Source organism: Prionailurus bengalensis, chromosome A1 (genome assembly GCF_016509475.1).
Source record: "Prionailurus bengalensis isolate Pbe53 chromosome A1, Fcat_Pben_1.1_paternal_pri, whole genome shotgun sequence".
NCBI lineage: Eukaryota > Metazoa > Chordata > Mammalia > Carnivora > Felidae > Prionailurus > Prionailurus bengalensis.
The window spans coordinates 22768719-22781675 of NC_057343.1; the positions used below are offsets into that span (position 1 = coordinate 22768719).

Genomic DNA, 12957 nt, shown 5'->3' on the forward strand with positions numbered 1-12957 from the left:
TCTTGGTCAGGTGCTGCCATTAACTCAGGATGGTGCTGTGAGCTGTTATAAGCTGCTTACCCTCTGTATTAGTTTGTTAGGGCTGCCTTTAAAAAGTACCACAAACTGGGTGGCTTGAAGCAATAGAAATTTATTCTTTTATAGCTCTGGAGACTACAAGTCTGCAGTTAAGGCATCAGCAGGGCCATGCTTTCTGAAGGCTCTAGGGAAGAAGCCTTCCTTACTTCTTCCCAGCTTCTGGTGGCTCCTGGCAATCTTTGGTGTTCCTGGACCTGTAGCTGGATTGCTTCAGTCTCTGCCTCCATGGTTCACATGGGCTTCTTCACTGTGTGTCTTCACATGGTGTGAAGCTGAATAGCTTGAGTGGGCCACTGGTGCCCAGATTAAACATTGCTCCTCCGTGTGTCTCTGAGGGTGTTAACCTCACAGAAGAGAATAGCGTTTGAATTGTTGAGCTCAGTAACTGGTTTGCCCTCCCTGGTGTGGGTGAGCATCATCCAATCCGAAGGGGCTGAAGAGAACAAAAGATAGAGGAAGGAACAAAAGGTAGTGGAACCCTCATGAATGGGATTGGTGCTTTATAAAAGGTGCTTCAGAGAGATCCCTAACCCTTTCATCCTGTGAAGAAACAGGGAGAAGGCAATGGCTATGAAGCAGGAAGGGGGCCGTCATCAGAACATGAGCACTTTGGTGCCTTAGATTTCCAACCGGCAGAACTGTGAAAAGTAAACTTTTGTTTTTTATAAGCCACCCAGTCTGGCATGCACTAAGAGTCTCCAGTACCTCAGAAGGTGACCTTATTTGGAAATGGGGTCATTGCGATGCATTTGGTTTACTTACGATGAGGTCATTATGGTAAGCCCTAGTCCAGTCTGACTGGTGAGGGGAAATTTGGGCCCAGAGGCAGACATGTATAGAGGGAAGATGATGTAAAGATACAGGGAGAAGATGGCCATCTACAAGCCCAAGACAGAGACCTACATCCTTCCCTTGCAGTCCTCAGGAGGAACTAAACTAGTAGACACTTTGATTTTGAACTTCTAGCCTCCAGAACTGTGAGAAAATAAATTTCTTTTGTGTAAGCCACTCGGTCTGTGGTACTTTGTTATGGCAGCCCTAGCAAATGAATGCACACTTTGTGGGTGTGTCTTCCTATCTCCAAACCTGAGTGGGGGGATGAGAGAAGCCGCTAAGTGCTCAACTGGTGGTCAGAATGGACCCATGAACCGGCCCCTCTGGGTCGTTTCCTTGGTCACCTTCAGCATTGTTCTTTTCCAAGGACACTTTTTGTTAAGACTTAGGCATCTGATGAAATAGCAGTGCTGTCTCTCTGTTTTTCCTGCCTTTACAACCAGCCTAGTTTCCAGAGCTACATTTAAGACCTAGCCAACGCTGAAAATACTTGCCAGCCATTCGGCCTCCCAGAAGTCAGTCAGGACGATTCCTGTGGCCTTGAGGAAAATTAGTAGGTGAGATCTGATCCCACCTGGAGTCTCTGTCTCTTGGTGGCTGTGAGAGCAGGACTGAAGCAGTGGGTTTGTAGAGGCATTTCCTGTAGCTATAAAGGGTCTCTCAAAAAGAGAGCCGTCCCTGCCTGAACTGGTGCTGACTCTTCTACAGAATTAAAAGGGGAAGGAAAAAAAGAAGTATTTTTTAATTAATAGTCTTAATGTATATATATATATGTATTTTTTTTTCCTTTTCAGCCGGTACAGGCTACTCTGTCATCTTTGAAGATGTTAGATGTGGGAAAGTGGCCAATTTTCTCCCTTTGTTCTGAGGAAGAACTGCAGTTAATTCGTCAGGCCTGTGTCTTTGGCAGTGCTGGCAATGAAGTTTTATATACTACAGTAAATGATGAGGTAAATTTTGAAGAAAAAATTCAGCCTCTTACCATAATAGATTCGATGGAGTGGGGCAGAAACTGAGGAATTAAGGTTAAGAAGAAAGCATGAGAGTACATTCTTACTTGTTACATAATGTTATACAATGAAGCAGTAATTACAGGTTTGTCAGAAATAGAGGTGCTTGAACTAACAGTCGTTTTCCCACAGATTTTTGTGCTTGGCACAAACTGCTGTGGCTGTTTGGGATTAGGTGACGTCCAGAGCACCATTGAACCTCGGAGACTGGATTCTTTAAGTGGCAAAAAAATAGCCTGCCTCAGCTATGGGAGTGGCCCCCATATTGTCCTTGCCACAACAGGTAACCTAGGATCACAGCGTAGAGGTTTAGCCATTGCCTTATTTGTTGAGAAACAAGATTTGGGACCACGCGTTAAATCGAGAACATACTTCTTGATTGGGTAGGAGTTTCCGGCTCTGTCTTGTGAACTTGACTGTGCTTTGGACAATGTGAAATATGAACATGTCTGAGTATCAGAGTAAGATAATGGAGCAGATGGAATCTAGCAGTTATTGGCACTTTCGATGTGAGAATGACAGTGCTATAAGCCCAGTAAACCCCTTTTGTTTACACTTCATAAGTTTAATTATTTTGCATTAAAATTAACTCACTCTGGACTTTTTGAACTTGAGATCTCTGATCTATGAACTAAGACACTGAAGCTAAGTCCAAGATGTTCTCTGACTCCTAGCACACTGGGATTCTTACCATGAATAATGACTGATGGCTGAACTAAAATTACCATGAATAATAGACTGATGGCTATTTCATGAATTCAGACTAATAAGACATTATAATTAAATCATACCTTAGACTTTTCTTAAGCTAGGTGTTCATTTCATTAGTATTCTTTGAATTGAAAATAAAGTTTATAAATACTGTGTTGTATACTTATTTCACATAAATTTTAGGGAATTTTGGTTGCCAGTAATAGGCTAGATTATTTGGACCACTTCTTCACTGGAAACAACTAAAAATTCTAGATAAAATATTTAACTTTTTTCCATAGAGGCATCAAAGCACTAACAAGGCAGAGAGGAATTACTGGATCGGATTCAAGAGAAAGTATGAACTAAGGTTAAAGGGGAACTTAAATCTAGTTTTGCCTTAAGGGCATCTGCTTCCCCACCTAAATGAGTTGTGGTTTGATGTACTCACAAGGTGAAGGGGTCATGGGTCAGACACCTAGCCCATTAGGCTAGGAACACCAAAGGCTAGGCTCTGGGGGCAAGAATGGGCCAGCTCTTCCATCTCTAAGGCACTGAACAGAAGAATCCTTGCCTGTGAGAAAAGCAAGGAGGAAAAAAGAAAGAAAGAAAACCTCTCCCTGAAGGGTTGTAATCATGGATTTGTATTCCAATTCACATCAGACTGGTAGTCCAAGAAATCTCAAGCCTTGGATTTATTAAAGAAGTACCTTTAAGCACCTTAGTGGCATGACAGAAGTTAATGTGGATTCTTTCTAGAGGAAGGCACCTTCACTTCATCCTAGGCCTGAAGAAATATAATGCCATTGCAAAATGAGTTTTCAATGGCAATTAGCAGCACATAGTAAAAGATAACCAGGTACACAAGGGAACAAGGCACCATGAATGAGAACCAGCAAAAAAGATAGCAAACACTGAATACTAAGTATCAGCTATTACCAGGTACAAGATGACTATATTTATTATGTTTGAAAAAATAAAAAACCAGCTTGAAGACCTGCAGAGATCAAAGAGGATTTGAAAAAGAATGAAATAAACAATATAATTATCAAAATGAAAACTCCTTGGGCAAGTTTAATAGCAGTTTGGGCATATCAAAAGATAAAATTAGTAAACTGGAAGATCAGAAGAAATTATCTGGCATGTAGCACCCAGAGATAATATGGTAGAAAATACAAGCACAAGGAGTATATACTGTATGGTTCCATTTATTTACAGTTCAAGAACAGGAAAAACTAAATTCTCTTATTGTGGATTATATATGGGGAGCTTTTGGAGTGATCATAAGGTTATATTTCTTGACCTGAGTGGTGGTACATGGGTGTGTGCTTTATAATTATTTATAAAACTGCATATATATCTTATGAACTTTTCTGAATATATATTATACCACGTAAGAAATAATATATAACAAATATTTTAAAAATTAACTTGATCATTTTATAGATAAGAAAATAGGCCCAGGGAAATTAAATGACCTACAGTCTCTTGACTTTCAATCTGATGTTTTTTCCTATTATTCTTAGTAGCATTTCTCTGCTGTTTATTTACAACCTATCTGCCAGCTATTTTAACTCATCCATTTAAATTTCATCTTGTTGCTTTGAGATAGAGTATCTCAAATTTTCCAAGTGTATTCTGTTATAGAATGAGTTTGGTGAGATAGGGAAGTCAGTTATCATTTGCACATGAATTTTTAGTTTTCATTTGTAGAAGGATGCAATATATATGTTCATATAATAAAGTAGATGTTTTGAAAGCTGGTTTTATTTATTTTTATTTTCAGAAGGAGAAGTCTTTACCTGGGGTCATAATGCTTACAGCCAGCTGGGCAATGGGACAACTAATCATGGTTTAATGCCCTGTCATATTTCTACTAATTTGTCAAACAAACAAGTCACTGAAGTTGCCTGTGGGTCTTACCATTCTTTGGTGCTAACATCTGATGGAGAGGTGAGAACAGTTAGCGTAAATCTCATTGATTTTTTTTTTTTTCAGTAAGATTATATGGATTGTTACAGCCATCTTGGAAATATGGTCATTTGATTAAAATAACCACCTCCCTCAAATTCAACCTTATTCTTGTTAGCAGTTCATTATCATGGTGGTTACATCATTAAGTGTACCTTTATGTAGTAAGGATTTCTATAACTGCAGAATTTAAAAGGTTGTAATGTTCTTTCTATATTGCTATATACTCAAGGGTTTTATTTGCAAAAAGAAAAGCCCTAAAATGCTGGAAAATATGGCTGAAGCCAAGTAGATATTTTGATAAATATTATATATTTGATGACCATTATTGTTATTTGTACAGATAATACCAATAACCTAATTTTATAAAGTATTGTAAATTTTGTAAGAATGAATTTTACAAAAACTTCTCTGCCTATGTTGTGAGAATTTGTGGATATCAAGCATTTTGAAAACAAAGATGAGGCATTATGAGTACATGTTAATTTCTAATTGAGATACTTTGTAAGTTAATGTGTTTCATTTATTGATCCCCAGGTATTTGCCTGGGGTTATAATAACTCCGGGCAGGTAGGATCTGGATCAACAGCCAATCAGCCAATCCCTCGAAGAGTCACAGGCTGCTTACAGAATAAAGTAGTTGTGAACATAGCATGTGGGCAGATGTGTTCAATGGCAGTGGTGAACACTGGCGAGGTAAGAAAGTTATTTCATATGTTGTTTAGAAAAAAAACCCATTTGCCTGATCGGTGGCGTGTTTCTCACAGCAGAGAGCTTACTTGCATGTGTCTTTCATGGGACTGAGTCTCTGGTTTTCTCTCAGGTCTATGTCTGGGGTTACAATGGAAACGGGCAGCTTGGACTTGGCAGTAGTGGCAACCAGCCAACCCCCTGTAGAATATCGGCTTTGCAAGGCATTCGTGTCCAGCGGGTACGTCCACAGTGGGTCTGTGTGTGCCTGGTTTTAAGTCTTTCATGGCAAAGATGCCAATGTACACAGTTTTCTTGGCAGATGAAAAGTTTAGCTGCTTGATGTTTTCTTTATTGAACTAAAAACTAAAGCTCTGTTTCCCTGAGTAAAGTTGTAGATGTTCATCAGGAAATTATGTTTCTAGGCCACTCTCATACATAGCTGTTGGAATGTAAATTGTTACAGTCTTTTCCAAGGAAACTTTGGCAGCATATATCAAGAGCCTTGAAAATATTCATACCCTTTGTTCTGTAATTTTCTTCCGGGGATATTTAAGGAACAAAAAAGAAAGACACAGGATTAGTGGAGAAGATATAGCAAAAGAGGAAGGAAGCAAGGAAGGGAGGGAGGGAGGGAGGATAAAGAGGGAAAGAAAGAAAAGAAAAAAATATCAACTTTAATAAATAACATAAATAATAGATATAGCATAATTTAATCAAATAATGTTAGTGATTAAATAAATTATACAAAATCTACATGAATGGAAATGATGCTTACAAAGGATTTTTAATGATATGGAAATAGTGCTATGTGATGTTATATAAAAATGAAGATACAGACATGGTGCATGGAGACATGGTACATATTTCTGTACTCTGTGTGTGTGTGTGTGTGTGTATAGAAAAAAATCCTGATCTTGAGATTACTTTCATATTTATACTTTTTTTATGGTAGTCCACATTAAACATGTTTTACTATAAAAAAGGAAAGTAATTCTTAAAAAATAAAAGTGTATTTCATATTCACTTCACACCCCTTGATCTCTGTGAGCATAATGAATGCCATATGAAAGCTGAATAAACCAGACTCATGTCACTGAAGGAAATCATGTTGATCTTAACGGCCATTTTGGCCACATGTGGGCTGAGCTAGTTCTGGAATAATATGGGTTACCTCAATGTTGGTCTCTCTGGGTAGGCTGCCTCTTTTTCTTCTTCTTCTTTTTTTTTTTTTTTTTTTTTACATCTTTGATTCTTAACCTATCTCGTGAAAGCATATTTGCAGGCCTAAGTGGATTTGGTTTTCCTCTTTCCAGGTTGCCTGTGGCTATGCGCACACATTAGTGTTAACAGATGAAGGCCAAGTGTATGCTTGGGGTGCAAATTCTTACGGCCAGTTAGGCACTGGCAATAAAAGTAACCAGTCCTATCCTGCACCTGTCGTTGTGGAAAAGGACAGGTAATATGTGCATTTTCAAAACAACTTGCATGTTCTTTAGTGATTAAACAGAACTTGGACGTGATACAGAATTGTGGGGAAACTTACTGCTAATATTAGAATAGTCTTTCACCAGAGCATTCATTCCTCTTTAAAACTGACTTTTGAACCCTTGGGGAGTTTGTATGTTAAATACTCTACTTTCATTTACCCCTATTTCAGCTACTGTACACAAACAACAAGGACTACGCCTCCCACAGCTGTTCTACATTATTCCTCTCCCTCACAAATTACCTTTTCCTCCTCCTTGTTTTCTGCTTTACATTAAGAGGAAGTTGATGATGCTTGAGGTTGATTTTCTGTGGCTTAGAAAAACAAAAGTACCTCAGATAGATTATAAAGCCATTCACTCAGCTGCGTGTAAAGTTTGCCAGTTGAAAGGATAAGACCATCTCATGATTTTAGTTCCCAAGCTATCACTATGAGGCAGAGTATAGTGGTTAGAAAATTAAGACTTAGTTTTGCCCACTTGTTTGCAAGGTTGTGTCAAGTAATTAACATACCCCAAATTTTCTTCCAGTTATCCTACTACTTTTGAAAGCCCTTTGAATGTCTCAAACATGGCCATAGCACTGTCTTTTCACTCTTATCTCTTGACACAGTAGTATAGGACAAAAATATTCATTATTGTGTCTGTTAAACCAGGTTTATAATCATTGTAGGAATGAATACTGCTATTTTCATTTTTATTGTACATACTAAGTTTTGTTATATCTGATTTTAAAGTAAGCATATGGATATATAGATTATCTTGCATTTGTATGCAATTCTTTCATATTTTCCTGTTGGAATATTTAACAATAAAAGTGAAGAACCAAATTGTCATTTTCAACCCCCTTGATTTTCATGTGAGTATTATAAACCTGGCTAATTTTGTTTAACCTATGTTAAATAGGTTTTTAAAAAAACCTGTTTTTGTTTTTTTTTCCCCCAAAATCTTAGAATAAGAACCTGGACCTCATAAGGATTGGGGAGAAGGAGAGGGAATGGAGGTCAGGAACTGGTGGGAATGTACTAGATGTGTGCAGCCGTGCCATTGCCACCCCCGTTTAGGTAGTTCAGAGCTCCTCAGTGAAAAGAGAAGGGACAGTCTTGAGGCTTTGAGCAATCACGAAAATGCTTCAGTTTAGCAAATTGGGTCAGTAGGGACATTTAGTATTTAGACAAACAGTAAAGTATTAAAGGATCAAATAAAGGATCAAATCAAAACAACATGTTTGTATAGTACTTTACCATTTTTATGGTGCTGTCACACTTCCTGTAAATTTGAACTCCTCTGTCCCTGGGCTTGCCAAATCCACTACTGTCTGCCCACCAGCAGCTTGCCCCACATTGCTCTGCTGGTCCCTGGTCGTCCCAGGATGAGCACCAGGTCTTCCCACTCCCATCATGCTAGGCCAGAAAGAGTGTAGGACAGCTTGGGGAAGAAGGAAAAAGAGGCAGAAAAGGAGGGCAGGGGAGTTATGTTGAGTGCCAACTCCTTATGTGGTACTTGAGAGTATTGCTTGTTTATTTTAAAAACTTAAGGTTTTGAAAAAACTTAACTTTTTTCAAATTTTGAATTATAAATGCAAAAAAAGTGGAAATAGCTCCACACTTGCACACTTGCTGTTGTCCTTGTAGTCATTATTTGGGCTACAGAAATCATGGGTGAATGTTTTGAATGCAATATTCCTACTTTTCTGTTTTCCATGCCTGAATTTGCTGTGGTAACCCCTGAGCTTGCAGGCTCTCCATCACACCAATATTGCGAGGGAGGAATTTGTAAGTCTGCTGGGACTTGTTTTGCACGTACCCACCCTTTTCAGCGACTGAAATTTGCAGATATGTTATGACTTATCTCTCAAGAACTCACTTCTGACTCTTGGGGCCCATTTCGGGGAAGTTTGACTAATTAGAAACAAAAGGATTGAATGTAGGGTGGGGTGGATCTTCAGGTCCTGGTTACCTGTTCACAGAAGTGGAAAGTGAAAATCTGTGTAGATTGGATCCTTTGCTTAAACGACAACCCAAGGAAAACCTTTTAAAATTTTTTTCCCACAGAGATCTATGATGAAGAATGCTAATGACATTTGTTAGCAATTTATGTTCACATAAAAGTAATTTTAATGACTAAAGTAATTCTCTTCTCTCTAACCCAGTCATTCCCAATCTTTCTGAAGTCTCAGTACTTTGATTTACCAGCATTTATCTTTGTTCTTAAAGTTCCATAAAAGCATAGTTGAAGTTAAATTGATTTAAAGCTAACTTTGCCTTGAATTTTTGTGAATTTTGTGACACCTTGATAATTGGTAGTATGTTGGCCTCTTACAAAACCAGGCTTGGGAATTACTGCTCTGGATCTTTTTATTATTACTATTTCTTCTCCATTCTTCTTCTGTCTCACAAATTACCTTTTTTCCTCTCCTCATTGTTTTCTGTTTTATATTCTTCCTCACTCTCTGCTTTTTCATTTCTAGTACTTCACAGCCATTAAGCTGCAGTCGTTGGGGATCATTCCATTGAGGTGACACAAAACTCATTTATTATGAATGTCTAGTACTTTTTTTTTTCATTAAGCATGGCTACAAAATAAAATGTGAAATATGCCAGACATTCTGACAGTAAAGTTTAGCTCAGTTTATAGTCATCGTCTGTCGCATATTAGACTGGAAAATCTGAGCTTCAGAATTTTGCTTCTTGGTATGAATCAGATTTAAGAACAGTTGACCTTAGGCAACAGCTGGATGCGTTGGCAGTTGGTTGGGTCCCAAGCTTAGACTTGAAGGTTCCCTCTAAACTTTCTCCACTCTTGTTCCTGTAGCAGCTGCTGCCGTCAGCCAAGCCCGTGCCCCACCCCTGACTTCCCGTGTGCTGCTAGGTGTTCCAGGTAAACTTCACGAGGCCATGTTAAGGGAAGGCCACTGCTCCACAGCCTTCTGCATCTTGACCCCTGTGCTGTGTCTGTTCCAGCCTTCCTCCACCAAGCAGTGTTCCCTCCTCCTGTAAAGGCAAAGGCTACTTCCTTTCCATGGAGGCTAGTAAAGATATTTCAGAAGTGAATGCAGGAATTAAATTATTTTGGTTTTCTGATGTTGGGTAGTTGTGCCCAGAAGGACACTGTTATGTTCCCATCAGTTATATTTTTCATAGAACATCATCAGGGAAGAGAGAGGCTATCTGTGATTTTAAGTGGTTTCCCAGAGTTCCTGCAGCCACTGGTAAACACTTCAGTCACCAGAAGAAACTGTTTTGAGTGTGCACTCTGCTGTAGCTGATTTCATTTACTCACAAGGCTGTGAAAGGATTGCTACCTGGATTCTGCTCTCCTCACTTTTTTTTTTAAGATGATAAAATAGATGATAAGTGTTTTAAGTACCTTGGCCTCCATAGGCTGCTGTCTGGCCCTCAGCCCTGTGCCCTGCCCCTCGCACCAAGCCATGTAAAATGAAGTGTGTTGCTGCCCTCACATTTGGTGTAATGTGTGAGGGTGGATGGCCTTTTCTTTGAACAGATGCCTTTTCTTTGAACAAATGCATTTATTCCATTTCCTTGCCTTTTCTTTATTGAGAAGGATATGCTTATTGAGAAGCCAAATAGGATTGGCAATATTCCCTGTGTGGGCAAGGAAGATTCTTTTGTAAAAAGCACATATGAGAGGTTTGGGCCCATTCACTGACTTGACCATGCAAATAGGGAAGGTCTCACTGTCTGAATTGATCATTGGAAATATAGTCTCTGTGTGAGGGAGGCTTTGTCACTTAAAATGCCAAGAAGTAGTAAACCTGTTAAGCCTCTACTGCTGGCTACTATTTGTACACCAGACTCTGTGCTTGGTGTTTAACATTTTATCATTTAATTTGTATACATACAAATTAGCTTTATTTGTAATTAATTAGCAATTAGCTTGCAACGTGATGGAACAGAGGCTCGGGAACATTTACGCCATCACACAGCCTAGTGGTAGAGCTAGGATGTGGCCCCCGGTGTGGTTGACCCCAGCATCCAGGCTCTCCACCGTTGGTACAGCATAGCTTCTTGTGTAGTACTCCCATCTTCAAGAGCTAAGAGCTGCCCTTGAATGAATCCCTGAAATGATTGGGACCACAGATGAAAACAGTACACCTCAGCCTTCTGAGGCAAGCCACCACGGCAGTGTTCAGCTTGCATGATGACCATCTTCCCTCCTTGTCTGGGAAACAGCCAATTAAAAGAGGCAGTGGAGGGATGTCTCCACCCTCCAATTGCTAGGCTGTCAGTGGGGTCTTCCCATCCCTCAGTCGCTCTATGTTGTCCTTCCCAGTTAGTCAATAAAATAACCTAAAAATTGTGCTTAATCAGACACCTTACTGGGGAGAGAAAGACACTTGGGGAGAGAGAAATAAGCCAGTGATTTAGCCTGCCAGGAACTTGTAATCTAGCAGAGTAGGTGAGACATACCTCCCTGAGAAGTTAAGGGCCAGGCTGGAATGGTGTGGATGGGATGAATGGCAAGAGTGCAGGTGAGCAAGAGACCTCTTCCTCTGGGGCCATTTGAGCTGAGCCTTGGAAGATGGGCAGGATTTCTAAGGCAGAGAGAAAGGAAAGAGCATTTCTGCACAATGACTTTGTGAAGAAAAATGTTGAGGGGCAGTGAGTACATCTGTTTGTTGGAACATAGGGTATGTAGGTAAATGTGATTTGAAAGAGGATTGGATACAGGCGCAAGACAAATTATGGAAGGTCTTGATGTCACACATCTGGATTTTATCTTGTGGGAAGCCACGGAAGGTTTGAGAGTACTGACGAGGATGCTGTTTTCAGAGGATTGTTAACCTGCCAGCCTTGTGTGATCTGGATTGGAAAAGAGAGAGAGTCTAAGGCATGGAGACCACGGAGGCTGTTGCTTTGGAGTCAGATATGGGCTGTGCCTGACCTAGGGTGGTGGCAGATGGGAGATATTATCAAAGAGAGAATCTATGTTATTTGTCAATTGGATATTCTGAAAAAAGTGAGGAGGGAGAAGTCAAAGATGACTCTAAGCTCTGAGCCTAAGTCACTGAGGATCTTGGTGCCACTGCCTGCTGTGGGCAAAATCAAGATGGCAACCTCACTTTGGGTAAAATAGTTTACTCTCTTTTGTGAATCTGTACAGTGGCTTATTCTTAGAGAAAGTTAATTATTTCTAAATCAACAAAAACAGGGCTATTAGGAAGTATTCTGAGAACTACCTCCCTGGCAATTGTGAACTTATCAGAAAACTGCTCTCTTGGGCTCTCAAAGATAGAGTCCTATGAGTTAGAGCTACTGACCTTACTGTTTGCAGTGTGGATTGGGGTGGCCCACAGCATGCTGCATCTAACACTAAAATCGGTAAAGTTTTAATGAAAATATTTCTTGATACTGGATCAAGACCTGGGTTAAGTAGCCCAAGTCTTTATCACTGTTTTGTTTGTTTTGGCCTTTACCCTTGGATTGTTTTTGCATTTCACAACGGGACAGTATATATTTTTGTAGGCCTACGGGCTGGAAGTGGTAACAAGTAGATCTTTATTAGTTGTGCCATTGAAGGATAGCTTAAACCTAAATAACTGTTTCGTGCCTGAAAATCTAGATTAAGTCTCGTTTTGTTTTTTAAATCCGTTAAAGTTAAGGGAAGGAGAAATCAACTTGTTTCTTCTCCTGTTTGCCACGTTCACTTGGCATTTATTTGTGAACCTAGAATTATAGAGATTGCGGCCTGCCACTCGGCCCACACGTCGGCTGCCAAGACCCAGGGCGGGCACGTGTACATGTGGGGCCAGTGCCGGGGCCAGTCCGTGATCCTGCCTCACCTCACGCACTTCTCCTGCACCGACGACGTGTTCGCCTGCTTTGCCACTCCTGCTGTGTCTTGGCGCCTCCTGTCCGTGGGTGAGTGGTCTCTGCCCATTTGGGTGAAAACTAGGAAGACAACCCCGGTGATAGTAAAAGGACTTTTTAGGTGCAGAATCATATATTTTCTCTCTAATGGGCTCCTGTGAAAGGAAACTAATTTGATGGATTAATTTTTCTTGAAAGGAGCAGAAACCAGGATCCCATACTAAATTAAAAGCTATTTCATTTGACTGCTTTTTAGTGTTCCTGAAAAACTATTCTTTTATTTTTAGCTAGTCTATTTACTCAAACATTCAAAAATTTCATTGAGGGGGCAGTTTGGGACTTTTTAGTTGTTCTGTCAGGTTTACA

General features: G+C 39.9%; 1 protein-coding gene across 11 annotated transcripts in view; it reads left to right on the forward strand.

Annotated features, from left to right (window-relative positions):
* RCBTB2 (RCC1 and BTB domain containing protein 2) overlaps positions 1–12957 on the forward strand; it is a 59089-nt gene that overhangs the window by 36710 nt on the left and 9422 nt on the right. For 10 of the 11 annotated variants that reach the window (XM_043578477.1, XM_043578520.1, XM_043578531.1 and 7 more), the window contains 8 exons: positions 1707–1862; positions 2055–2205; positions 4399–4565; positions 5121–5279; positions 5407–5514; positions 6590–6732; positions 9575–9640; positions 12452–12642. In XM_043578477.1, the coding sequence (XP_043434412.1) occupies positions 1707–1862; positions 2055–2205; positions 4399–4565; positions 5121–5279; positions 5407–5514; positions 6590–6732; positions 9575–9640; positions 12452–12642 (1141 nt within the window). The remainder of the gene's footprint in view (positions 1–1706; positions 1863–2054; positions 2206–4398; positions 4566–5120; positions 5280–5406; positions 5515–6589; positions 6733–9574; positions 9641–12451; positions 12643–12957) is intronic. The other variant, XM_043578543.1, reaches the window with a different exon arrangement.